The sequence below is a fragment of the Magnolia sinica genome, chromosome 19 (assembly GCF_029962835.1).
Source record: "Magnolia sinica isolate HGM2019 chromosome 19, MsV1, whole genome shotgun sequence".
Classification (NCBI taxonomy): domain Eukaryota; kingdom Viridiplantae; phylum Streptophyta; class Magnoliopsida; order Magnoliales; family Magnoliaceae; genus Magnolia; species Magnolia sinica.
Window position 1 is genome coordinate 31,788,593 of NC_080591.1, and position 27,982 is coordinate 31,816,574.

The 27,982-nt window shown below is 41.0% G+C and overlaps 1 protein-coding gene across 1 annotated transcript; it reads left to right on the top strand.

The window, feature by feature from the left end:
* The first annotated feature begins 9 nt into the window (after positions 1-9).
* Positions 10-27,982, top strand: LOC131234999 (RING-H2 finger protein ATL80-like). The gene is made up of 3 exons (XM_058232048.1): positions 10-462; positions 3,368-3,465; positions 27,387-27,982. Exons 1-3 carry the CDS (start codon positions 298-300, stop codon positions 27,808-27,810), a joined length of 687 nt encoding a protein of 228 aa, XP_058088031.1. The 5' UTR covers positions 10-297; the 3' UTR covers positions 27,811-27,982.

Genomic DNA, 27,982 nt, shown 5'->3' on the forward strand with positions numbered 1-27,982 from the left:
TTACCTGCAACTAGAAAATCTCGTAATTTAAAACCCCTTCTTAATACCGAATCCCTCACCAAGATGTTAAACCCTAGCTTCTGTGAAATCCCATCCGGCATGATGGGCGAGAAATGCCGAAATTCTATCAAAATGGCGAGAGATTTCCAAGATTCTGAAATATAGGGTGTTGCAGAGAGAGAGAGAGAGAGAGAGAGAGAGAGAGAGAGAGAGAGAGAGAGAGAGAGAGAGAGAGAGATGGTGTTGATGAGTAATCTGTGTGGAATGTGAAGGTTTATTTTAGGGAATTTGGGAACGATGTTCGGGAAGGAGAACAATATGGCGCTGATGGTGGTCGGGTTTGCCGCGAGCATGTTGTTCATTGTGTTCGTCTGCACGAGGCTCCTCTGCGCCCGCATCGTCCAATTCACTGATTCGCGGCGCTCAATTCCAATGGCCCGTCCCAGATCTGATCTCAGTATTGTAAGTTCCCATTTTCATCTATTTTGATTTTTTTTAATTATTATTATGATAATGCTTCTGTTTATAGTAGCCTTTGCTTATGCATTTTGTATTAGTTGTGGTGGAATTCTTGTTTTCATCGACTTTTTTTCTCTCTTGATTCGTCTGTAATTTTTTGGAATTTTAAGTTTGTTGCTGTTGTTTGATTAAAGAGAATGGAATTTAAAAAAAGGAGTGTTTTTCATTGAATTCCTTAGTTGCCATTTGATATATGATCTTCCACCAGACAATGCTGATAGAATTATTTGTTTCATTGGTATAAGTGTGGCCCATGGTTTGGTGTTTGAGTCATTCATCTGATGATGGGGCCATGTTATGGATGAATTACAGTCAAAAAGCTCGTCAATGGGACAATGTGGACTTGCCAATTGGTGGCTTGCAAATGGACGGTTAAGAAAGGAAATGTAGTGATGGTTCACATTCAATTGAAATATTGCCGAAGTTTTGATGGCAATGGTATTCTGATCAGGTTTTATTTTTTTCCTGCATATTTCATCCACATTGTCGTTGATGGTTAAGATTGTTTGAATCCTCAATCTGGACTTTTCACATGGCTGGATCATCTCATCTCAGATCAACCTATGGTAAGCCTTCAACTGTGGATGAAGCTGTGGGACCTCAGGCAACCAGTCCGAACTCCACACCACTCCATTGGTTGATCCAACAGTTTCATGTGCACCAAGGACCACACCATGACAAGAGTAAACTCCAAAGGAAAGTTTGGATGGTGGATGTTCTCTGGGCATGGCAAAACCATGCCTCTAGGAGCAAGCACGGGTTTTGAGCAACTAAGCCATCTCCAGAGCACTAAAACCGCCTCCCATAGATAGATGATTCTCAGCTTCTAGATACCCCACGGCTTCTAGGAATTGAAAAACATAACCCTAAAATTAATCCAAGCGATAACAGCCTGTAGCTGAACTCTAGTTGTGTGGCCAGGGCCCTGGCTGCTAGATTGTGGCTGCCTAGCAGAGCCGTTGGCAGCCAAACCAAGACCCATTTTTGGAGACGGTTATAAGTTGTAATCAGTGTGAAAGTTGTGATCATACTTCCCTTGCCCCTTGCTTCTTAGCCAAATTCATTACCCCTTGTTAAAAATACCCTCATTGACCACGTGAAATGGGATTGGAAAAACGACAAAATGGCCAATACTCTGCCAGATCGTGCAGACAACCTCAAAATTCCACAACAAGGAAAAATCTCTGCTGCTGTACAATTTTTTTTTTTTTTTTGGTTTTTCTTTAGCTCTTTCGTCTTTTATTGAGTTGTAAGGAAGGTTTGGAGTTCCAGGAGAGTCCAAGGTACAAATGCAACCTTGATTTGCTGGTAAATCAAGTATTATGATTTGTACTTGAGCCACTTTGAATCCACTTTGTTAGAAGGGTTTCTCATTCTTGTCATGTTCTCTTTTGTTGTGTTTTATAACACATCAAGAGGAATCAGGAAACCCAATACGAGTTGAGCAACTTAATCCCGAACGATGGTGTGTACAGGTCTGGATCATTGAACCATGGGTCCTGCTTGTACAAACTGAAAGATGAAGGATGCTATGCATATCCTCATATTGAGGACTGATTGTTTAAGTGACCATTCAGAGCCGATGGTCATCCTTTGTACTGAACATCGGAGTGCAGCTGAAAACTGAAACTGGACTGAATGGGATGCTGTCTTTCCATCTTTTCCACCCATGCCAATTTGGCATAAAAAGCATCCATCTGCCCTAGTGCCCAAGAAACATCAAAACAGAGTCTAAATTTTGATACAAGGGCACATTGGATCTCTCCTGAAACGAGATGTATCAACATGTAAGCACACAACATATTATTCCTATGGGTGTGAGATGTTACTGATTTAGTGTCATACCAGTGATGCGTACAAATATTATACTGCATCAAATACATATTTTATGGGTATTTACGGTAGCCACAACACGGTATTCGTTTCCTTTTTTTTTTTTTTTTTGGTGAATTTGGACTGATTTAGCGCAGCACGAGAAAGACATTGCATCACATTTCGTGTGTCATGATTCTGATGAGCAACAAGTGGTACATTTATATTGGTTTAGATTTTATACCATGATGTGATTAGAAGTCTGTAAGGGTAGTTGATGCTTTTCTATGACCATTTGGAAAAGAAAAGAAACAGAAGTGATGATTTTCTCTGGGTGCTTTCTTGGGCTTCGTTCCTTTTTTTTTTTTTTGTTATCTTTTTAGTTGTGTTATTAATTCTGATATCCTGCACGTAGGATGTCTCTTTGTCATGCTCTCCTCTTCTTTGTAATTATAGAGCGAATATTCCAATTTCATTTTTGTGGGTTTTCATGGGGTTATGATTGTTTTTCACGATTAGTAATTCGTAGAACTGGGTTATTATTGCCATCTAAAGGCGATAGTCCCGTGCTAGTTGTTGTGGTGCTTGACTTCATCATAGTCTCTTAGAACTTGGTCTTCTACTAGTCTTTATGGTTCTTCATAGTATGACTGAAATCAGTTTTTACTCATTAGAAGTTGTTATTTGCAAGGTATTCTGTAATGGTAACAGTGGCTGTAACGACCACCATTGTTACCTTTACAATATGGGCTGTAATGGCCATTAAGATCTCCTTTTTTATTAAAAAAAATAAAATAAAATGAAAAACCTATATCTGCCCTGTAACAGACGGGGGCGTAATGGCGGTTACGGATCATTTTTCCATAATGGCCATTACCACCCCGTAACGTGTTGCGGTTGCCACCCTTTCTTGTGGTTGGCATGTCAAAATCCTAAATGAACATCTTCTTCAACTTGATTTCTGTGCATTAGATTCACATTTACCTGTTATAGTTTGGCAGATGCTGAACCATCTTCCATTATTTACATGAAACAGCTAGAACGTGGGCTTCATGGACTGGAACCTCTGGTGGTAGCAACATTTCCTACTAAAAAGTTCAGTGACGAGTTCTTCTCTTCTGGTGAAGACACTCAGTAAGTTCATTTTTTCTTAGTCCAACTTCCTATTGCTGATTGTTTTCTTGTATTTTCTGGTCCTCTGTGTCACTGAGGACACATTCCATTGTGCCATTTTATCTGATTCAAATTCTAAATGTTCCTGCTTTTTAGGTGCAATTTTAATCCATTTGGTGAAATTGGCTAGTTAGTTTGGAAGCACATGACTGTCAATCATTTTATTTATCATAGAATATTAATTTGAGTTTTTTTTTTTTTTTTTTAGCATTCTCTCTGGATATGACTAAAAGAGGATATTTTAAGAAAGGAAAAAAGAATGCCTGTCAAAGAAATGTTCTCTACTGGCGTCACTACTTGAGCCCAAGATGCTTTCAATTGGTATTGCAGAGAGATGATCATTATCTGACAATAGGGGGTATGGCATGTGGCCCACACTTGAGAGAAAGAGAAAGTGAGTGAGGGGGGTGGGGGTGGATTAGTACCCTTTCTTCACGGTGTCTTCATTCTTGAGAGGGAGGGATTAGTACCCTTTCTTCATGGTGTCTTCATTCTAGAGAGGGAGGGATTAGTCCCCTTTCTTAACGTTGTCTTCATTCTTTGATGAGTGAAATGGTTTTCTTCATGGTGTCGTCATTCTTGAGAGGGAGGGAGGTAGTACCCTTTCTTAACGGTGTCTTCATTCTTGGATGAATGAAATGGTTTCATTTGTTCTCGAAGCATGATTTTTTCAGATTGATTTCCAGTTGCTAGGCAAACAAAGAGTGTTGGAGCTCACTGCTCACATGATGTACGTCTTGTTATACTTCTTTCTTTATCAGTGCCTTTCCTTTAGTGATTTAGAGAGCCAAACATCTGCTTACAATGCTAGTTTCTATTGTCATGCTTTATGTAGATACCAGTTTCCAATGCTACCCAGCAGATGAGCTTGTGGAACAACACTGTCAGTTGATTCTTACTTTTCCGGTGAATAAGATTGCTCCCCTTGTTCACCATGTGGATTTTCCCTGTAGTTAATTCATAGAAGGTAGTCGACACCATGTAACTGATTTTGCATGTTGAATTTTCCAACATCAACTTCTTTTATTGATTTATTTATTTATTTTTATTTTTTTATATCTCTTATAACCACACCTTCTGGTCTGATGCCCTTAGAACGCTTTCCTCGTGAGAACCTCGACATTCACTGGAGGGAAGTAGGACTCTCTTTTATACCAATCCTTTTGTAGCCTCTATAAGCCTTCATTTAACACCTCCTATCCTTGCCCTCCTATCCCTTTTTATCCTTGAATGTTATTCAACTTATGGGCGTTGTCCTTAAAGCTAAACCCCACTAACACAAAGTTCCTCTGCTTGTGATGACTCTATCTTGTCGTATAATCACCTCTCTATGTAAGATTTATTTGCAGACAACTTGATGAGGACATCACTTCACGTGCACCTTTGTGTATGTATCAGAGGAGGAAGCAGACCGCATCGATTTTCCTATGGCTAGGCAACTACCCTTGATCTTGTTGAAGACCCCATGTGCATATGCGAGCATCTGAATGACCCCACACTAGGAAGATGCACATGGGCTGCTTTAGGGAGTGATTTGGACCATCGGATTCGAGGGACTTGATGATCAAGCAGTTGGATTGCATGGATCACATGATCGGGCCATTGATCATGGATCATGTTCATCAGTTTTTAGACTTTATTATTCTTTAGGATTTAGTTTATGATTACTGTATGTTTGGACACCTCATGAGTGATTTTAGTTGATTTTTCTTTAGACTAGGGTCATTTTCATCAAATTGCATAAGACAGGGTTGAATTTGTAATTTTGAAAGTTTTAAAGCTGAGCGAGCGTGTGACCTCTCTTCATTGGTTTTTGGAGAAAAAAGAAAAGAAAAGCTTCTTGCTTCTTCCATCTTCGTGTGATTTGAAGGTGACTTCAATGCAATTTGGAAGAAAGATTGGTGCGAATCTAATCTTTATTAATGGAGGTGCGATGTCTCCATCTATCACTCTCATTATCATCCCTTTATTAACCATTGATATATTCTTCCACGTCCTTCGATTTTCGTTCTCCTTCATCCCAAGCTCTCAACATCCACCTAATCTTCATACCTTATACATCCGAACCCTAAGGGGGCGTTTGACGCATGGGTTTAAATGGGATTTGGTGGTAGTGGGTTTTAAGATCCCATGGATCATTGCAAGGTGTGTTTGGGAATCACACAAGATATGGGTTGTGAAGCCCTTCTTGAATCAACGCAGGGGCAAGGATTTCTACAATCTTACTTTGGGTTCATGTAGCTAGTGGTCGGTGCTATATGGACCCCACCATGATGTATGTGTTTTATCCATGCCGTCCATCCATTTTGAAATATAATTTGTGGGCTTCATCCCAAAAATGAGGTAGATGTAAATCTAAGGTGGACCATACCATGGGAAAACAATAGTGATTGAATAACACCATTAAAAACCTCCTAGGGCCAACCGTGTGGTCCACTTGAGATTTGGATCAAACTCATTTTTGAGCTCATACCATAAAATGACATGGAAGAATGGGTGGACGGCATGGATGAAACACATACATCATGGTGGGGCCCACGAAGAACCGACAGGTAGTAGCAAGATGAGTAGCCAATTCGTTTCCCAAACATGGAGTGGGATGGCTTCAATCCATGGGATCAGGAGACAATCCCTTACACAGTGTAATCGTTACATTTTGGTAATTCCATCCCACTTAAACCCATCTAATCCTATGCTCCAAACACCCCCTAACCTTAAACCTGGAAATACCTAATTTTCCTATTTCCCCAAATTACCAAACCTAATTCTTCACATTCTTCCATTAAGCCCAAATCCTTACATTCCCCCCATCCAAAACCCTAATTCCCTTATTCTAGTACCTAAACCCTTTAACTCCTCTACCTACTTTATCCCATTAACCCTAATTCCAAGTTTTCCTAAACCTTAATTTCACCCTAAATAGTATTAGATCTTTTCCTTTTAAATAGGCTTTACTCTATGCTATTTGGATGCTCCTACATCCATTAGATCCTAGTTTCTTTTATTCAATGGTCTTGTAGGATGATGTTTGATAACCTAGGCTAGAATTATGCATGATCTTGTCTTGGGATTTTGATATTTGTGATGACGATAGCAAGTTTTGTGTTTTTTTATTTTTATTTTAAATAATTAAGTTAATTTTGCTAATCGATCTCGTCAATATTTGAGTTCATGCATTGATCATACATCAAATTTGGTATCAAAGCCCATAGGTTTAGCATTGGATTTTTGTGTTGCATCTAGGTTAGAGTCACATCTAGGGTTAGTAGATCATACATTGCATATAGAATTATATTGCTTGAATTTTTTATTTTTTGTCATAGTTGGGAATATCTCATTGCTGTATTTTCAGCTAGTGTTTCCACTTATACCATTGCTGAATTTTCAGCATGGTAATCTCAGGTTGTCATATTGCTGAATTTTCAATTTGTAATTTTCAGATTACATTCTTGCTGAATTTTCAGTTTGGTACCCTCGGATTACCATCCTACTGAATTTTCAAGATAATATTTGAGGGTAGCGGCTTGCTGAACTTTCAGATTAGTGTTACTAGCGTGTCCGGTTTGCTCTCTAGGTTGGTTTCATCATTATCATAAATTGTCCTAGGACCTAGGGTTTCCTTTTGGAGTTTCCTTGTGTATGCCCACTCGTTCGGGACATGGTTTTGGTCTACAACCCATAGGCGAGCGAGCGTGTGACCTCTCTTCATTGGTTTTTGGAGAAAAAAAGAAAAGAAAAGCTTCTTGCTTCTTCTTCCATCTTCATGTGATTTGAAGGTGACTTCAATGTGATTTAGAAGAAAGATTGGTGCGAAGCTAATCTTTATTAATGGAGGTGCGATGTCTCCATCTATCACTTTCATTATCATCCCTTCATCAACCATTGATATATTCTTCCACGTTCTTCGATTTTCGTTCTCCTTCATCCCAAGTTATTAACATCCACCTAATCTTCATACCTTATACATCCAAACCCTAACCTTAAACCTGGAAATACCAAATTTTCCTATTTCCCCAAATTGTCAAACCTAATTCTTCACAGTCTTCCATTATGCCCAAATCCTTACATTCCCCCCATCCAAAACCCTAATTCCCTTATCCTAGTACCTAAACCATTTAACTCTTCTACCTACTTTATCCCATTAACCCTAATTCCAAGTTTTCCTAAACTCTAATTTCACCCTAGATAGTATCAGATCTTTTCCTTTGAAATAGGCTTTACTCTATGCTATTTGGATGCTCCTACATCCATTAGATCCTAGTTTCTTTTATTCAATGGTCTTGTAAGATGATGTTTGATAACCTAGGCTAGAATTATGCATGATCTTCTCTTGGGATTTTGATATTTGTGATGATGATAGCAAGTTTTGTGTTTTTTTATTTTTATTTTAAATAATTAAGTTAATTTTGCTAATTGAACTCATCAATATTTGAGTTCATGCATTGGATTTTTGTGTTGCATCTAGGTTAGAGTCACATCTAGGGTTAGTAGATCATACATTGCATATAGGATCATATTGTTGAATTTTTTATTTTATTTTTATTTTTATTTTTATTTTTGTCATAGTTGGGAATATCTCATTGTTGTATTTTCAGCTAGTGTTTCCACTTATACCATTGCTGAATTTTCAGCATGGTAATCTCAGGGTGTCATATTGCTGAATTTTCAGATTGCATTCTTGCTGAATTTTCAGTTTGGTACCCTCAGATTACCATCCTACTAAATTTTCAACATAATATTTGAGGGTAACAGCTTGCTGAACTTTCAAATTAGTGTTACTAGCCTGTCCAGTTTGCTCTCTAGGTTGGTTTCATCATTGTCATAAATTGTCCTAGGACCTAGGGTTTCTTTTTGGAGTTTCCTTGTGTATGCCCACTCGTTTGGGATGTGGTTTTGGTCTACAACCCATAATGAATCTAGAGCAGATTGCTGAGGCCCTTAATGCTATCAATAACCGTCTGATGACCATTAAAGTGCACAATAGAACTACTACTACTCAATTAATTGCGACCAATGTGCGCATCAATCAACTTGAGGCCTCCCTACAGGCAAACCCCAATACTGAGGAAGATGTTCAATCTCAAGTTGGAGATCAAGTTGATAGGCGAGGGCGTGGTCGTGGCCAAGGCGTTGGCCGTGGTCGAGCACAAGTGCCACTACAACGTGAGGAACTTTATGACCATCATGATCCAGATACACAAGTCATGAAGGGTGTAAAAGTTGAGGCTCCTCGTTTTGATGGTCGCTTAGACCCCAAAGCATTCCTTGATTGGGTGGCAGACATGGACCACTATTTTGAGTGGGATGATATGTCTGATACCCGTCGAGCGAGATTTGCCAAGATGAAGTTGGTGGGCTAGGCTAAACTTTTTTGAACCAATATGTAGAGTAAAATTGAAAGGAGAGGAGAATCCTCAGTTGCGCACCAGGTTGAAATGAAAGAGGTCCATAAAGAAAAGTATCTCTTTTTTATTGCCAGATGCTCTTAGACTAGTGACAGGCCTTGCGCTAGGGACTCATGATTGTGTCAGATTACATCGCTAGGTTCTAGGAATACATGATGCGATGTGACATTAAGGACCCAATGATTACATTGTCCAGATTCAGGATGGGCCTCCAATTTGAGATCCAATGAGAACTTTATTCTTGTGACGTTGGCTCATTAGAGCACATATACCAAGTAGTGCAAGACATCGAACAATATCTCAAAGCACCAATTGGGAAGAGTTATGACTCTTGGGAGCCAAGTGTCAAGACTTACACTTAAGGGACCAAGCCTAACATGGGGAGTCAATCCAATCCCCAAATTGTTCTTAATCCAACCTTAGAGATGTCAAAGGAAAAATGATAGCAAGTGCTAGCTCTAGGGGAGGTGAACAAACGCGATGCTTTAATTGCCAAGGATTTGGTCACTTTGCGCATTAATGTCCCTTGAAAGATAGGAACAAGGCCCTGGTGATTGACGATGGTGAGGAAGAAGGAGTTGAACAAGGCGATTTTGAAGAAGTCTATTAGCCCAATATCACTGGTGCTAGTGATGAGGATGTAGAAGAAGAAGAGATCACACCACTTTCAGTAGTCAGGTGTGCCTTGACTAATGCTAAGGAGAATGATGATTAGCGTCGGGCTAAGATATTTTACACCTATGCAAAATGTGGAGAGAAGAATTGGGCAGGTGATGCAGGACAATTAACCACTTGCTCTAAAAGCTCGAACTGTTAGAGTATGGCGAATTAATCCATTTATCTCATAGCCTAGGCCCCACATCTCATGGGTTTTAGGACCTCGGCCGAACCCCCTTCATGGGCCCCAAATTACATGGACCGCCCACCCCAAGTGTGTCCCCGCATCCCACGGGCTACCTCACTTGAGCCCGATGTGAAATGCGCATTAATCACCCCTGGTGAGGAGTCTCGAACACGAGACCTCCTCCGTGGGCCGCACCCACCTCGAGTGTGCCCCTGCATCCCACAAGCGACCCCACTCGAGCCTAGTGTGAAAATGCCCCTGCATTAATCACCCCCGGTGAGGAGTCTCGAACCTGAGACCTCCCGCTCTGATACTAATTTGATGCAGGACAATTAACCACTTGCTCTAAAAGCTCGAACTGTTAGAGTATGGCGAATTAATTCATTTATCTCATAGCCCAGGCCCCACATCTCATGGGTTTTAGGACCTCAGCCAAACCCCCTTCGTGGGCCCCAAATCACATGGGCCGCCCACCCCAAGTGTGTCCCCCATCCCACGGGCTACCCCACTTGAGCCCGATGTGAAATGCGCATTAATCACCCCTGGTGAGGAGTCTCGAACACGAGACCTCCTCCGTGGACCGTACCCACCTCGAGTGTGCTCCTGCATCCCACAAGCGACCCCACTCGAGCCCAGTGTGAAAATGCCCCTGCATTAGCAGGTGATACCTATGCAAAATGTGGATAGAAGAATTGCAAGGTGATTGTCGATAATGGTAGTTGTACCAATGTGGTCTCCACTAACACTTTGTCCTGTTTGGGTTTGAAACTTGAACCGTACCCTCAGCCCTATGGAGTGTCATGGGTGGATGCATCTTCCATGCCTATTACCCACCGATGTCTCATGCCTGTTAACTTTGGATCCTATTCAGATTCGCTGTGGTGTGACGTTTTACCCATGGATGTTGGATAAATCATTTTGGGACGACCTTGGTTATTTGACTGCTATGTGACGATATATGGCCGCTCAAATGCATGTTCATTCATACATCAAGGCAAGAAGATCACTCTAGTTCCTCTCCCATCAAAAAGCAACGCGGAGAAGAAAGTTAAGGGGAAGTCGAGTAACCCTTAACGCTTCGAACGTTTGGAAGGCGATTGCATCAACGGGGCAAATGTTTGTAGAGGAATTTATTTTTCGATTGGAAAGGGGAACCACATTTATTTTTGGGTGGATGTTTGTTGTGGAGACTAGCCATTGCTAGAGCTCTTCCATAGAATTGCTAGTATTTCTTTATACCGGTTCATTCTTATGGATTGTTGCTATTCTATTTTTGGTGGGGTAGTAGTTTGGTTTCCTCCATGTCGGAGGAACTTGTTGGATGAGGAGCTTGAGGAATTAGTTAGCTTGCTTAATTATCTGTAAATTCTCATCCCTTTGCCTCAAGATGAATTGAGGGTTTGGAGGGCGCACAACTTGGGTAATTTTTCGACACGTTCGTTCTACAAATTGATTTCCAAGCCTCCTAGTTTGACCTCCCATCCATTCCCTCAATGGTCTTATGGAGCTCATCTTAGGGTTGTGCCTTTTGTTTTGCTTGTGGCAAGAAAAATAGTATTAACCGTTGATAACTTTGAAAAAAGATTCCTATTCCTTTCTAACATCTGTTTGATGTGTATGGGGGACGTGGAGCTGATTGTCTACCTTTTCATTCATTGCCCTTTCATTGGTAGGGTTTGGGAGCATTTTCGTGTTTTCTTCCATGTTTCATGGGCAATGTCGAAGTTAGTTGACGATTTCTTGTCGGCTTGGCATGGAGGCGGAGTGGGTAAATCTTGGAGAGTAGTTTGGAGACAGACTCATTGCGATGGGAATGTTTTGGTTCACGTGGAAGGATTAGAACAATAGGCGTTTTCAGAACAAGGGATCCTCTATGGAAGAGGTCATTTGTAAAGTGAAGATTGCTGTTTTCAAATGGGCTTCTTACTTGTGTTAAAGCAACAAAGTTTGCTGATCTTTCTTTTTTATGTAGCGGCATCGGGTTATATTCTTTTCCTACCTTTTTGGTGTGCTTTACAACTTGAAAAAGTCCAAACTACCTCACAAATCGAAATGGATGATACAAACCCTCAGAAGTCCACAATCAATAACGGGGTTCGATTGTGTGTGCAAACGATTGGGGTAGCATGCAACCAAGAACAATGCCATACAATTTCATCATGGAACAAGTGCGATAGCATGGACTCATAGATTACCTCAAAAGCCTTAACCGCATCCTTTTGGGACTCATAGATTACCTCAAAAGCCTTAACCGCATCCTTTTGGAACCTTGGCAACATGGAAACTATGTGAGGGCATCATGCTAGAGATGGGTGAAGTGGTTGGAGAAAGGCCAAATGACACTGCAACCATATTTGAGAAGCATGAAGAGATAATGAGTGTTCGAAGAAATGAAAATGAGGGAGGAAAAGCATTTAGTGGAAGATGCGTTACTTGGAGTGTTAGTCAAGCTACTTGGAGTGTTAGCTCAAGATGGCATCTACGACAACAACAAGGATATGGTCAAGGTATTCCAAGCTCCCCAAAGAAGATCTCACCGAAATGCAAAGGATAGGGGTGTTCCTACAGTTGATGAAGCATCTAAACTCTATGGGCAGTTGATCAGTAGAGAAACCCTCATACAAGTATTCAGTCGAATAAACGGTGATGCTTTCATGGTAGGTGTATTGTTTTGAACAAATTTTCATCCCAAAGAGCCGCATCATGTCCATGTAATTGCCACTTTTCACATTGATGATAGCTAGAGGGCTATAGAGCGAAAGTCCTGTTAGTCAAGCTACTTCTTCAATTGACATAGAGAGTTCATTCCTGCTAAAATGGAATGGTAATGCTCGAGGTTCCCAAAAGATGATGACCGCTTCGAGCTGGCCAATTAAGAATCATGTGAAAAGCCTATCCACTCAAACTCATCCTTCTCTAAGAGGGTTAAGTCATCAATCCAATGATAAAGGCAATTGGAATTTTTTTTTCCGTTGATTCAAGCTACATCCATATTTTATCAAGTCTGATGATGAGGGATCTATGACCATCAAAGAAAGAGGGTTATCCATTTGGTGGTGTGAGACCCAAGAAAGATTCAGGCACTAGGGTTGATGCAGAAAGATTGCAAATGATCCGAGGGTGATGCAAGATATGGGGGCACTGTTTTATATTATGAATAGGAACTACTACCGTGTGTGGAAATATTTTCTCCACGTCCCAATTCTACACCCTAGCTTAGTGCCGTTCCGTCTACTAAATACCTTGAGCTACAATGTTAGACTTGCATTGGTTGTCCGAATCACCCATGTGTCCTTTACAAAAATTTCGTCCACCCAATCAGTTCATACATTAAATCCAATTTCCAAAGCTAACTGTCCATATCATGCATTTCTTCCCCATACAACACCCCTATTCAAATATCCACATTCCACCATTCTAATTCACACAAACTTCCTATATTTGCATTCCATTCATGTACCACTCCCACTCTCATACCATTCATACATGCACTCATAATCAAATATGCAGTCATTAAAATATTCCATCGACACGCATTCATCTCATCCACATGCATTCAAACAATCCATACACATCCATGCATTTGAATCACTAATACATTAAAGCCAATTTTGTCCATACAAGTCATACAGAAAAAAAGTGAAACAAAAAAGAAAAAAAGAGCAAAAAGAGTCAGTTTGAGAACACCAGAAGATTCTAAAATAGGAAGTAGACATTATCCTGAGATCAATGTTGATGGTGGTGTAGGGAGCTCTATCCAAATCCTGTGTATAGCCGCCCCACTCGTGAGAAGATGTCTCAAAGGCTTCAAATAAATCTAGGAGGATGACGGTCATGCCATGGGTAATGATGCCATTCAGTGTAGTCTTTCCTAGTCAACCAACGTCATCTCCTACTTATCAATAGGAATCTTATTGATCCTCTCGGTGATGTCTTCGCTGCTTTGACCCTTCAAACTGAGGATGGTTGCTAGGGGGCACATTGCATTGCAGGGAGCCCCTCAAGTTGCTAGAGAAGGTGCTTTCCTCACAAGTACCGAGCTATGTTTGTCTTATTGTAAAAAATGAGGCAATAATGCCGGAGTCAAAGCGCCTCAGCCACCAAAGCAAATTGGAGGTAAGCAATGTATGGACAAGTGAGAAACTACAGGGTAAACAGAAGAACGAAGAAATGGAAAGAGTCATAAAATGAAGAAGCGTGCGCATGAGAACTTAAATTCTCCTGGTGAAGCAGATTAAGTTGTGCATGGAACTAGTTTGTGGAGTGATGTAGGCGGTCGAGCCTATTCCCTCGACTCCAACAATCCATTTGTAGCAAAGCAGCATCATCATAGGTAAGGCGAGGACGACAGACTTGAAAGTGCTATTGCACAAACCTGATAAGTGGAAAACACACGAGTCTCACGGAGAATAGGGAATTGAAATTTGAAGCGCTAAAAGAAATAACCTCCGGTAATTGATAAAAGCCACAAATCAAAATTGTAGAACTCATAGAAATGCTATCCAGATAGTGGTATAAATGTGCGAGCATTGTTCCTACCCAATTATACTCAATTAGAAAAGATAGGTTGGTGGACCATTTAAGCAACCAAAGGATGAAATGCTTGTATCCCTAGGAAAAGATAGATCCCCTAATGAAGAGGAGGAATGCGCATGCTTGATGCTCAGTTGTTACTGGGGTTTGCAATATCGATGATATCAACTGATATATCATGCATCACACTTGTGTGATACGAAACACACATGTAGTTTTTGAAATTTTTGGTATCGCAGTGTATATCGCAATGTATCACATGGTATTGTAGATATCGCGAAATATCGTGCGATATCACGACCACTCCTTTATGGAAAATACTTGGTATTGACGATATCTGTTGATATCGACAAATATCGCATGAATGCGTGGGAAGCCTAGTTTGACGGCAGAAAAATTGCAAAGAACCCATCCAAACTTGTTTTTCTTTATTTCTCTCCACTTCTAAATTAATCTATTGTGGATTTTGACACATCTTTTTGAATCCCTATGAAGAAAAACACAAATTTCGAGCTGGAATCAAAGATTGAAGCCAATTTGTTGCAGTTTTTTATCCGATGAGCATTTTCGATTTTTGATCCCCCCCCCCCCCCCCTTTTTTTTTTGCTGTAAATCATGTTAAATGGTTAGTTATTAATCATGGACTTGAGTTTTGATTTTGAGGTTTGATTAGCTAGGGCGAGTTGTGGATAATTGGGGAAGGATCGAAATTTCCCCAATTTCTCCCAAATCGTTTGCAATCTTAGTGGCCAACACAAAATTAGACATGAATGTAACCTGATCTAGTGATTCTTGGTAATTATTTTTTAATGAAAAATTAATTAAAAATTGTTAAAAAATATTCTTCTTTTTGAAATTACATTTCGATCAGTGATTAGTTGGCCCCAGTTTTAGAGTATTTAGGAGTGTTTGATAAAATCATCATCACATACACTCAAATTTTGGGATTTGGGGGAAGATGGGTTGATTTGTAGAAATTTGGGAAAAAATTGAAATTTGGTTGATGACGCATAAATTAGAATCCTATACAAAGGAACATACTATGCGTACTTTTTTTTTTTTTGGTGATGTTTTAATTTTTAAGTGTCTATTGATGTCTTTTTTTAACAATCCCTAAAGTTTCATTGAAAACATTGACTAATTTTCCATGTTTCCCCACAACAGAGATACATTACGCGATACAAGTGATGTATCCTATTGCGATACATTGCGTGATAGCGATATATTCCATTGTGATATGTATTTGTATCCCAAGGGTGCAATACATTACGGGATAATGATACAGCAAACATTGGCTTATCACCCACCAAGTTGGGGGACCCATCTCTTGGTTGTTTGCTTTCAGCCATTTTTATGTAACATTCTTCCAAGGTATTCTGTAACGTTAACGGTGGCTGTAACGGCCACCACTGTTACCTTTACAATACAGGCGGTAACGGTTGTTACGGTCTCTCTCTCTCTCTCTCTTAAATTAAAAAGAAATCCGAAAAACCCATATCGACCCCGCAACAGTCCATTACGGGGCCATTTTGCCCTTTATGGGGGGCGTAACAGGACGTTACGGGGGTTGTAATGGCTGTTATGAGTCATTTTTTCGTAATTGCCGTTACTACCTTTACCGGTCATTTTTTTTTTTTTTTTCCATAATGGCCGTTACGACCTTTACAACCCCCTAATGTGTAATGGTGGCCACCATTACCTTTACGTAATGGCCTTCACGGCCCCATAACAGCCTTTACGCCCCCATAACTGCCATTACAGTACACCATGCATTGTTCCCATCCATGTCACGAGGGATCGAAACTTGGCCCAAAATCTTCGTCACTTAGTCTACCAGATGAACCTCATGGAGAAGAAGGGTTTTCTAGATAGGGGCAACTCTATTTGAACATGGATGTCCAGAGGAGTGATTTTCCACTTAAAATAAGGGGAGTGGGAAGGTATGCATCTCCCCCACCAATGTTTAACAAGTGCAAACATGAGATAATTGCTATATGCACTAGGATTGGTCTCAAGGAACTGATGGAAGGGATCATTTGACAATACAATGCGGGTGGGGTCGTTATCTGGTTTAAGAGGCACCAGTCGTAAGGCACTCCTGGAAGATTGTTTGGGGGCCTTTTGTTATCGGAATGACGAAGAGGCTTTTGGTAGCCTCACCCCTTAAAGGAATGATCGTAAGGCTCCTCTAGCTTGGGCCGACAACAATGGCCCCCCGAACAATCTTCTTGTAGTGCCTGATGAGCGGTGATTCCTAAACTAGACAACGACCCCACATGGTTGTATTGCTAAATGATCTACATCTGTATGACCTAGGGCACTCTAACAAGTAGTTTCTCTTTCTTTTTCGAGCCATCACTTTTTATTTTTCAATTTCACATGCTTCTTTATTGCAACCTTTACTCAATGTTTGATGAAAATTTTCTTGGAACCGGGCTTTCTCCATATTCGAGGGCGTAGATGCTACCTAGGGGTGTACACGAACTGAGCTAGCTCACCTCGACTTGAAAAAGGTCGATTCGACTCGGTTCGAAGCTGAGTTCGAGCCAAGTCGAGCTGATTTTTTGAGCTTGAAAATGAGTTCGAGCTGAGTTCGAGCAAGCCCCAGCTCGACTCGACTCGGATTGAATCCAGCTCGAATCGAACTCGGATCGATCCAGTTCGGTGACTCGGTTACTTTGCCTTTGATGTTGCTCACCAACAGTTTGATAAAATGACTCAATGAAATGTGGCTGGTGGCAAGGAAGGTACGTACGTGAAACAAATACCCTTTTTCTCTTTGTTTTTCTTAGTTTTTATGTTGCTTAGAAGGTGTTTGATAAAATACCCGTAAAATCATTGCCTCTGTTTGTAAAACACTGGGATTTTGAAGTTGCAGTTCAGGTGTTTGTGGAAATGCCTCAATGGCGAACTCAGCTCGATCTTGGCTCGAACTCGTCCCGATCTGGCCTGAGCTGCTGACTGAACCGAGCTGAGCTGGCTAGTCAGGCTCGAGGAACAAGCCGAGCTGAGGTCAGCCAGTGGCCGAGCCGAGTCGAGCTGAGGCCAGCTCGACTCGGTTCGGCTTGATGTACACCCTAATGCTACCATGTGGAAACTTTTAGGATTCTCTCCTTTTCCTCATTTCTTCAAGATCGGTCCTAGTACCTATTGCAATTATCTCGTGTTTGCACTTGTTGAATGACTGCAGAGGGAGTTAACACCTGCTACTACTCTTATTTCGAGTGGGGATCATCCCTATGGACATCCATGTTCAAATAGGGTTGCCCCTATCTAGACAACTCTTCCTTTTCATGTGATTTATTCAATAGATCTAGTGACAAAGCTTTTGGGTCAATGTTCCGAGCCCTTGTTTGTCGTGACATGGTTGGGCACAATGTTGCATGTGTACAAGCATTCCACTTTAGGAGGGTGACAACTGAGCATCAAGCACATGCATTCCACTTCTTCGTCAGGGGATCTATCTTTTCAAAGGAATATGAGCTCGTTTGCTCCCATTACTAGATTGAATCATGTTGGCCATTGACTATGTGACTATCCAGGACACATAATCATGTTTGCATTGAATCTCGTGATCTTTCCTCACAGCACGTTTCTCACCTCTAACTAAATGAAAGCCTGGAGGGTTGTGGTGTGTACTCAAGAGCTGTTGCCTAACACTCAAAATGAGAAAATAAGGGTCCTACCTTCTCAGTTCTCCTGACGATCTTGAGTATGTGCCTTTGATGGGGACATCACGCACACTCACGCCGTCCCCCATACGCACGTACGTGCGTAGAAGGACCCCACCATCGATTTGGCTCGATGACGACATCCAGGGAGGGCCTCCTAGCTAAAAGTCAAGTTTTGGTTCAGAAAAGTGGCCCGATAGTCAAGAAAAGCCCACCATAGGATCTCATGATCGTGGCCCACTCGTCGAATTGATTTTATATTTTAGATTTTGCTTATTGTTATTATTTAGAATATCATGAACGCTTTAGATTTCCTTGTTTGGTTTTTATTTTAGTTTACTTCATCGCTAAGTAATAGGTGTCTGCGAGTTTTTGGGTATAGTGTTCTCCCTATAAATAGGCACCCCTTGTAATTCTTTTCATTCATTGAAGTTAATAAAAAATTCCTGCTTTATTTTTCTGCTCTCTTCGTGAGTTGTGGAAGAATTCAAAAGTGGGTGCGAAGCCCTCCCTTTTCGAATGGCTAACTACCGTGGTGCGAAGCCACATCGATCCCAATTCACCCCCATCTTCCATCATCTTTTTTTTCCATCTTCCCCCACCATCCGTACTTCGAATTTGTCCTTTTGTTGCATCAGATTTCTTTATTACAGCAGGTTTTCAGATTTCGGCCCGCAGGCGAGCTGAAACTTCGGCGGAGCACCACGCACAAACCGTACATCGGATCAAGCTAAGATTTGGGAGTTTTGGAGTCCATCCTTGGCCGACCAGGGCCAAGGTGGCCTTTTTCTGAATAGTGGGCCCCACACACGTGCGGCCGGGATCACACGCACGTTCGTCTGGGCCATTGTTGCTGTCCACACGCGGGATCATCTTTTGGCTTAGGTTTTTATCCTCTCTTAGCCGTTTTTCATGAATCCTAACACTAGATTACATGATCCCTAATTGATTTGCCCCTTTTTATCACCTTAGGGTTCCTTGAATTGAAATTAGGGAATCCCTTGGATTAAGGACTGATTTTTATACATGAGTAGTTGATTTTATTTCCCTTTGACATCGTTTGGTTTATAATTTTTATTGGTCCAGTCCTAGCCTGTATTGGCTTGGACCCGCATAGATTCCCCTTTTTAATTGAATGTTTGGATTTTCATGTGGGACGTGGAATTTGTGTGATTGTTTCTGAATTGGTAGGATCTAAGCCTGAAATCTTGCATATCATATTTAATTTTCCATGTCCTGCATCAAATTTGGTATCAGAGCCTAGGGTTCTTGTAGAGGAATTCATTACATGTTTAGGGTTTGGTTGTTTTATGTCCATTACGCATCAATTCTCATCATATATGGCTGTTTAGAGGTCCATAAACCCTGAAATAAGCTGCTGAAATTTTCTGTTATCCCCTTATTTGAATTATTTTAGAAATTAACTTAGTTTTCTATTTCTAGGTTTAAAAACTTTACTTTTCTGTTTTTTTTTTTTTTTTTTTTTTTTTTTTTAAATTTTTATAAACTAATTTTTTAGAAACTTTCTTAATCTGTTTTTAGAAACTAATTTCCTTTCCTTTTTCTTTTTTCGAAACTAATTTACTTTCCTTTTTCTTTTTTAGAAACTAACTTACTTTCTATTTTTAGCAACTTTCCTTTTTTCTTTTTCTTTAGAAACTAGGTTGTTTTTTTTTAGAAACTTTTCTAATTTGTTTTTTTTTTTTTTTAGAAGCTTGCCTAATTTGTTTCTTTAGAAACTTTACTTTTTCGGTTTTTAGAAACTAGGTCGATTCTAAAAAAAAAAGGAAAAAAAAAAAAAAAAAAAAAAAAAAAACACTTATATTTTGACAACTATATTGCTGAATTTTGATTGGCACCCTACACTAAACATGGAACAATTGCAAGAGTCACTAAACAAGTTGTCCCAGAAGTTGAAGTTTATGATTAAGCGCTTGGAAATGGACCAATGCTTTGAGCAACTTGATGAACGCATTGCCCGACTAAAGACCATCGCCAGGACAAACCCCACCATTGGGGTAGATGTCCAATCTCAGGCAGGTGGCCTGAAGGATAGACCAATGAATGGAGTTGGCCAAGGAATCAGTTATGGGCGTGCACCCGTGTACCCACCCCATGAGGGACATCAAGACCACTATTTTGAGGGGTACAACATGTGCAGCCTTGTGACTGGAGAGAGTGCACTAGATGTTAGTGTAAAGTTACCCACTGAGGTCATTCCGATAGTGGATGAGTTACGTGATGTTTGTCCTGATGATCTACTGGATGAGTCCCCTATGAGGGATATAGAGCACACCAGAACATGGGACACTGTAATACCTACAACCGAATTTATGTTGAATAATTTTGTCGATAGGTCCACAAGTCTAAGTCCTCGTGAAGTCGTTACTGATTATAAACCTAGGAAACTTATTGATCTTGTCCCTATGTCATTGTCCTATAGGCCGTCAGAGTCTGCAGAGTCTGTTGTGCATCACATTTATTCATGGCATCAAGAAATCAGGCAGAAGATCATGACTAATAATGAACATTGCACATTTTCTACAGACCAGTATAAATGTTTCAAAAGATTCAATATTGGGGACTCTGTGAGGGTCTGCATCAGGCCCGAGCAGTATCCTTCGAGGGCCGTTCGTAAGTTACACGCGTATAGTGCTGGACCCGTCAAAATTATAAAACGAAACGGTCTCAATGTGTATGAGGTAGATCTTCCACCTTCCATGGGAATTAGTTTCATATCCGATGTGGAGGATTTAGTTACTTTTCAGGGGACCACTGATACTTTGTCTGGCCCTTCGCCCACCCATCCTGATTCCCCATATTTATCCCTTGAACCATGGCCCCTTCCCAACCCATTTTTCCAACTTCTACCTCCCATATCTACTTTTCCTAACCTTTCTTCCCAGCCTCTACCTCCCATACTTACCCTTCCCGACCCATTTTTTCAGCCTCTAAGTCCCATACCTACCCGTCCCGACCCATTTTCCCAGCCTCTACCTCCTATATCTATCCTTCCCAACCCATTTTTTCAGCCTCTACGTCCCATACCTACCCGTCCCGACCCATGTTCCCAGCCTCTACCTCCCATACCTACCCGTCCCGACCCATGTTCCCAGCCTTTACCACCCATACCTATCCTTCTCGACTCATTTTTCCAGCCTCTATCTCCCATACTTAACCTTCACACACCCAAAAAGGAAATAGAAGGTATCCTAGACCATCAGATAGTTTCAACGTCGGATGGCGAGTTTCAGAAGTACATGGTTAAATGGAAGTCACGTCCAGCTTCAGACACCACGTGGCTCACTGAGGAGAAGCTTCAGAGACTTGATCCTGACATCCTGGAGCAATTCAGGAGTTTTTTTTCGCCAGTGGCGAAATCTTTGCAGCCGGGGAGAATTGATGGGGACATCACGCGCACTCATGCTGTCCCCCATACGCACGTACGTACATAGAAGGAGGACCCCACCATCGATCTGGCTTGATGACGACGTCCAGGGAGGGCCTCCTAGCTAGAAGTCAAGTTTTGGTTCAGAAAAGTGGCCCGATAGTCAAGAAAAGCCCACCATAGGATCTCATGATCGTGGCCCACTCGTCGGATTGGTTTTATATTTTAGATTTTGCTTATTGTTATTATTTAGAACATCATGAACGCTTTAGATTTCCTTGTTTGGTTTTTATTTTAGTTTACTTCATCGCTAAGTAATAGGTGTCTGCAAGTTTTTGGGTATAGGGTTCTCCCTATAAATAGGCACCCCTTGTAGTTCTTTTCATTCATTGAAGTTAATAAAAAATTCCTGCTTTATTTTTCTGCTCTCTTCGTGAGTTGTGGAAGAATTCAAAAGTGGGTGCGAAGCCCTCCCTTTTCGAAGGGCTAACTACCGTGATGCGAAGCCACATCGATCCCAATTCACCCCCATCTTCCATCATCTTTTTTTCCATCTTCCCCCACCATCCGTACTTCGAATTTGTCCTTTTGTTGCATCAGATTTCTTTATTACAGCAGGTTTTCAGATTTCGGCCCGCAGGCGAGCTGAAACTTCGGCGGAGCACCACGCACAAACCGTACATCGGATCAAGCTAAGATTTGGGAGTTTTGGAGTCCATCCTTGGCCGACCAGGGCCAAGGTGGCCTTTTTCTGAATAGTGGGCCCCACACACGTGCGGCCGGGATCACACGCATGTGCGGCCGAGATCACAACCACGTCCGTCTGGGCCATTGTTGAGGTTTTTATCCTCTTTTATCCTTTCATAGCCGTTTTTCATGAATCCTAACCCTAGATTACATGATCCTTAATTGATTTGCCCATTTTTATCACCTTAGGGTTCCTTGAATTGAAATTAGGGAATCCCTTGGATTAAGGACTGATTTTTATACATGAGTAGTTGATTTTATTTCCCTTTGACATCGTTTGGTTTATAATTTTTATTGGTCCAGTCCTAGCCTGTGTTGGCTTGGACCCGCATAGATTCCCCTTTTTAATTGAATGTTTGGATTTTCATGTGGGACGTGGAATTTGTGTGATTGTTTCTGAATTGGTAGGATCTAAGCCTGAAATCTTGCATATCATATTTAATTTTCCATGTCCTGCATCAACCTTCCACTGTCAAGAGTAGGGAGGTGCTCCCTATTTACGCACTATGTTCCTAGGCTCTCAAACAAAGAAGAAATATCTCGCTCTGATGATGCTATTGGTGTGATTTCCACTAACTCGCTCCTCCGGCTTGCAACATTTCAAGACAAATGATGCAAAAGATAAGTAAAACAAAAACTAGGAAAGGCAACGAGAGTAATGTGAAGGGTGCCCACTACAAAAAAGACAAGAAAGCCAACACAACAAACTAAAGTGAATTAAAGAGTGAAAGAGGGAGCCAATTTGCCAATGTGTTTGTCAAAATTCCTTTAACTCAATTCTCCTCCGTTGAGTTTGGTCTACATTAAAATGGTGAGTTCCCAGTGGAGTCATCATTTTGTTGACATAACGATAAAGGCCTACTACCGGGTATGGTAGAGCTTATGGGGGTTGATTTTGGAATCACCACTAGCCTTCTCTTTGTATGGTTTGAGGATAGCTAGAATCTTCTCAATATCAAAGAGAAATCTCCTGATTCTGAAGAATTGATCTCCATGCCATTCTTCAGAGTAAGGACCACAGTTATGGAGTAGAAAGGGGTCACATACCACCTGCAAAGATATAGTCTCAAGTTGAGGAAAAGGAAATTCCAATGATTGGAATTTAGACAAACGGTTGGCTTCCCAAAGCTAAAAGAAAAGCAGCTAAAAAAACGAAGGAGAGAATTCGAAGGGAGAAGAGAATGAAGAGGGAAAGCTTGGGTATGTGGCAATTTGATCGCTTTTTGTCTTCTTGTGGCTTGGATGAAACTTTCTTAAAAAAAATCTTATGCTTGTGAGCTTGAGCTCCTTGGATTGAAATTGGGCTGTTTCTTGGAGGGTCTTGACTTATGTAGCAAGGTATGCAAAATTGGTTATGTATCGACCGTAACGGCTGATACGTAATGGTAACAGCTTCGTAACGGTGACCCCCTCTTTTCTTTTTTTTTGACTCGTAACTGCTGTTATGGCCCATAACGGCCATTACTACCCCGTAATGGTCACTTTTTTTTTTTTTGTTTTCCTTTTTTAAGTTGCGATTTTTCTCATTTTTTAGTACTTTTTCTCTTCCAAAATTCTTCCTACTGCAAATTCCGACCACTCTTAGCTTGAATTTGAGGATCAAAACAAGTTATTTCAAGGATTTTGTTGAATTGAAGCTTCGTGGGCCATTTTCCGAAAAATCTTCAAAAATAGGTATTAATATGTTTTTTTTCAATGTATTTCTGTTTTAATGGTTGGATATGATATGTTAATCATAGTAGAACATACCAATGTGCATTTAACAGATTATGCGAATATGTAGTGTTCTAAGAGAAGTGAGGAGGGAAAAGAACAAGCGAAACCTCTACCCCCTAAGGTTGCCAAAGCCTTGGCTGAGTTGGCTCACTACCAAGTGTAGATCTGTGTCACAAGCTCTTAGCGCTTCGCTCATGTTCTGTTGTTTCTCCATAAGATTTGCAGAAATTTTTAAGTATTAGGACTAAGCTCTTAGAGAAAAGCTATGGGTACTTAAGGAATTTTTTTGGCAAAGGCCCCTCTTGTAGCAAAGAGGCCTCTATTTATGGAGGAGAGGAGTGGCAAGGTTGTGATTTGAAGAAAGGTTAGGGGTATTCTAAAGGGTGCATAATGAGTGAGCTGGGAAATGGGAACTGCAGGCTGAATTCTCATCATTTGATTGAATATTCAATCAATCAATTTGCCTTCACTTCTGGAATTTTGCTAGCCTCTAATAGTGATTACGCACTATATGATATATTCTTGTTTTGGGGGTAGGGGGTCACTCTCCTCCTCTTCTTCCATTTTCATATAGTGGAATTTGGAATAAGCCTTTCTTTCGCTTCAGAAGCTTTTTTCAACTGAAAAACTTTCGTGTGCGAGAAAATGAATAAAGAACTTTCTCACTCGAGAAGCCCCTTTGGATTGGTTGACTTTCAGTTTCTTATAGCGAGAAAATGAAAAAAAAGGAGCGTACGGATGATTAACAAGTGGCATGATCTTGGATGGTAATTGGGTGGTTTAGGTGTAAATTGAGGAAGCTCTAATGGTGGTTAGGATACAGGGAAGTTTCTAAGAGGCTTCTAGAGGCTTTGGAGCTGTGTGGCTAAGATTCAGACACTTGGAAGCATGTCATGCCTTGAGCTTGAGCATGGGTTTAGACTTCTATGCTTGGCAAAAAACTCTGCAAACCTTTCACCTTGATAAAATGTAAGATTGTCTCCATGATGAATAGCGGAAGAACTCTGTGGAGTGGGTTGTCTACACATTGCATAAGCTAATCTGGATAAAAAGTTGAAGGTACACTTGGGAGTATCGATTTTTTTTCTATACATGTGGCTCATGCTGGATTTACCATTGTCATATGTGAAACCACCCATCTTCACTTACCACGTGTCACATTCAACCTTCAAGTGCCCCACGTGCCACAAGTACATAGGCCACATGTGCCATTGTACGTCTTCACTCACCACGTGTCACATTCGATCTTCAAGTGCTGCACATGTGCCATTGTACGTCTTCACTCACCATGTGTCGCATTCGATCTTCAAGTGCCGCACATGTGCCATAAGTACATAGGCCACATGTGCCATTCATTGTACATCTTCGGGCAGCCCACATTTACTACATGTGCCACCATCAACCTACACGCACCCCTCATGTCCACATTTGCCAATATGCCAATGTGCCAAATGTACAAGAAAAACATGTCCTTGTCTATCCATCTATAATCTATAGTGTGTCTGAAAAAAAAAAGTTCGGATAACAGAATAGCCTATACAGATAGGCCGTAGCTTTAGTGGTACCAAACGGGCCTGTCTTTGGAAGTCAGTAAATTTGCATGTAGTGGAATGGCTGTTGGCCCCTAGTAGAATGGCCTTTGGCCCCTAATGGCAAGTGAACTCATTTGTCCAAATTGAAGAAACAAGCTCACCTGTTTCCATAATAGCCTCTTCAGGCAAAACTTTAGTGGTACCAAACGGGCCTGTGTTTGGAAGTCAGTAAATTTGCATGTAGTGGAATGGCTGTCGGCCCCTAGTAGAATGGCGTTTGGCCCCTAATGGCAAGTGAACTCATTTGTCCAAATTGAAGAAACAAGCTCACTTGCCATTTGGAGCTTGATTATGGACCTTCTCCTTTCCATTCGATGTGGAAATGTTAAGTGTTCCCGTATTTCAAATGAAGCACTGTTTTGGAATTTAAAGTGGGTGCCATTTGAAAAAGGGCACAAATTGAAGAAACAAGCTCACTTGCCATTTGGAGCTTGATTATGGACTTTCTCCTTTCAACTCGATGAGGAATTGGTAGGTGTTCGTGTACTTTTCAAATGAAGCACTGTTTTGGAATTTAAAGTGGGTGCCATTTGAAAAAGGGCACAATTGCATTTGCGCCCATTTTTCTGCATTCTAAGTTGGGCTTTCACTCATTTTGAAAAATAAAATAAAAATAAGTAGGTTTTCATAAAGAGCCAGTTCTGAGGCTGAAAGCATAGCTTCTGAAAATCTGATCCAGGGCTTTGTAATGGTGCAAATGGAAATCATATTTAAACAAAATCTAATTCCAAAAAATCATGGAAAAAAATTGATTTGATGGTTCTTCCAAACGGCCCCTAATAATGGGACTCAGAAGAGTGTCATATATTGGGCCTCTTATCTAAATGTTTGATTGCGTGGAGGTTCTCTTTCATCATCAGAAAAACTTGAGTTTAATGGAATGGTAACCCTTTTCATTTTCTTTCGTTGGTAGAGAGGCATATGAAATTACCAATACATCTTGCTAAATAGGGTGTGGTGCTGTGCTGCCTAGACTTTGCAACATTTTCCCCTCATGTAATGTACTCTTCTTTTGGAATTGTCCACCGTCCATAACCCAGCTAAAAAGCAGAGAATGTTTCTCATATTTAGTTTTTATTTTCAACATGTTATCATGATTTAAGCTTTTTCCCAGCTAATTGGGGTCAGCTACATAATCCCGTTTCACTGTTTTCCCCTATTGAAGGACCATATCCTCACTTAAACCTCAGGTCAAGTCTTTCGTTATTACCTCCATCCACATCTTTTGGGCCTTCCCTTGCCCTTTGCCTTGAATTGAACCAACTTACTCCTAACCGGTGCAGTTCTCGGTCCCCATTGCAACATGTATGTTTTAAATTTCTGTTTTGCTTGGGACACCTGTTAAATAAATTCTGCCATCTCATGATTTGATGGAATAACTTGTACAAAGAATGATTTGGGGTGGCCTCTATTACTATAGAATGTAATATAGTATATTCTCCGTTTGGGCAGGAAAACTCTCAAAATCAGGATTCACCATTACTCCAGATTTTGGCAGGCCCATGCCCTCCATGCTATCCGTGCCATATTAGTGTGTGTTAAGCAATATTTCCCTTCGGAACATGTTAAATAAAAATGTACCATAAATCACAACCAAGCGTGTGAATATGCTCCTTAACTCGCTAATTTGAGGTGAAGTTTGTTGTCTGTGGGAATTCCCTGCTAGGCGCATGCCATTGCTACGTTCCCTCCTCTATTTTTAGGCACCATTGATCAAAGGGTCAAGATCTTCTAATGTGGGAGCTTTTCAGGGCAATCCCAAATCCATGGGGGAGGACAAGCTACAGATTTTGCTCGCCTGCAAAATCTTCCATTGTGGGAGATTTTCAGGGCAATCCCAAATCCATGGGGGAGAACAAGCTATGGATTTTGCTCGCTTGCATGGATGCTCTAAATCCGATCAGAAGTGAGAAACAACAATGCTAGGATCATGTTTCGGACACTCTTTATGAATGTAATAAAGTGTTCTCGTTCCGTTTTTGGCAGGTGTACAGTGTGCCTTGCCGAATACCAAGAGAAGGATACATTGCGCATTCTGCCTTACTGCGGTCACTTCTTCCATGTTGCTTGCATCGATTTATGGCTGCAGCAGAATTCTACATGCCCTGTTTGTCGGATTTCACTTCGAGATTCTTCTGATAGGAAACAGATCATGCCACCCATGTTCAGTGTGCCCGTCCGATCATCCCCTCATGCCCCAGGTATCTTTGACTCGTTATGGTATTCGTCCCGGATGGTTGGTGCTCCACAAACTGAACTGGTTCAGGAGGATCAGTTGCCGTTGCATCTCAATGCAGTGGAAGATGGAGAGGTGAATTCTACAGTAACCACGGTGGGAAATAATGTCCCGAAAAACATTGGCCATCATTGTTTAGAAGGCAAGCATGTGGAGAGCCCTTCCAATACATAGCAATGTTTGGTTGATAGCTTGAGATCGCTCCCAATGCGGCCCACCAGAGAGGTAGAAATGATTGAATTTTCATGGACCAGCATGAAAATGTCTGATCGTCTTTGGGAAGTTAGATGTTCTTGTGGCTGTGTAGATACAGGTTACAATTTCAGTTATTCTTTTGGTTCTTTTT